The sequence below is a fragment of the Rhipicephalus microplus genome, chromosome 3 (assembly GCF_043290135.1).
Source record: "Rhipicephalus microplus isolate Deutch F79 chromosome 3, USDA_Rmic, whole genome shotgun sequence".
Classification (NCBI taxonomy): domain Eukaryota; kingdom Metazoa; phylum Arthropoda; class Arachnida; order Ixodida; family Ixodidae; genus Rhipicephalus; species Rhipicephalus microplus.
In genome coordinates this window covers 143069171-143070284 of record NC_134702.1, presented here as the reverse complement: position 1 = coordinate 143070284, position 1114 = coordinate 143069171, and the positions used below count along the sequence as shown (strand labels likewise).

Sequence of the window (1114 nt, the reverse complement as noted above, 5' to 3'; positions counted from 1 at the left end):
AGCGTCCACATTGCCAATTTCTCGGTCTTGTCTAGGCTGCGGTTAAAACTAAAATTTGGGCTACTTGATTTTGTATTGCACGCGTAATATAGCTAATGAAACAATGATACATAAGTATGCACACAGGATGACTGCTATACGAAATCAATATAGCACTCATCATGTGTGCATCTTTATGTGTCGTTGTTTTATTCAGCTCAGAGAGCTCCCGCGTCACGGTAGAAAACTTCTGGGGCGCACTTTCAAATGTACTTTCGTTGATCCACCGTGGCGATGTTGACGTCGATGCCAACATTTTGTGCTACTTGACACATAGCCAAATGAAATAGTTCACACAAATTGCACTTCGTTTCGAATGCCACGTTGTAAGAGAAAGTCGACGACGAAAAAATGCTTGTCATCATCTTGATGTCATCATCTTTGTCGTCGTTTATTGCGCGCCCTAATTGTCATGTCATGAGAGAATTACTGCTACTGTATTCGAACAATTCAGACGTGAAGAAGGTAGTGCACCAGTTCCAATATTATGAACTGATTCACGTTTCTTACCTGGTTGTTTTATAGCTGAGCTAACTCTCACTTCAGTATATACATTATACCACAAACGAACACAGATTACAACGTCTGTGTTGCCTTGGCTGCGCAGGTCTATGCCGACACTGGTGGACGGTACCTCCTGGCCGGTGATTCACAACGGGTCCTATGACGAGACTGTGCTACTAACGCACGCTGGATATAATCACAGCAGCGCGGGCCGCGACTGCCTCGTGGCGGACAGCATTATAGAATTTATACGAGAGTGGCCCACCAGCGTGTCAAAGCGGGCCGTGGCAGCATTCATTGACCGACGATGAGACCTTATGGATGGCTGACGAACTTGACCGTTTGTACACGCGACATCGTCTTGCCTTCATGTTGTTTCGCATTATTATGGGAATAAACCACGAATGAAATTATCTGGTGGTTACTATGTTCTATGTGGCTTAACTTCAAGGCGTAGCCATAAAACATCATGTACTTTCATTACGTGCTAGCGAAAACCAATGGCTACAATGATATTGTTACAAGCCGGGATGACCGAGAAGGAATGCTCCGTTGACGCGACGAAGACGAC

At 44.9% G+C, this 1114-nt stretch overlaps 1 protein-coding gene across 1 annotated transcript in view; it reads left to right on the top strand.

Annotated features, from left to right (window-relative positions):
• LOC142803380 (acetylcholinesterase-like) overlaps positions 1 to 914 on the top strand; it is an 8954-nt gene extending 8040 nt beyond the window's left edge. Inside the window, exon 2 of the mRNA XM_075888501.1 lies at positions 647 to 914. Coding sequence (XP_075744616.1) covers positions 647 to 854 — 208 coding nt within the window. The 3' untranslated portion in view covers positions 855 to 914. The remainder of the gene's footprint in view (positions 1 to 646) is intronic.
• Positions 915 to 1114: the final 200 nt, after the last annotated feature.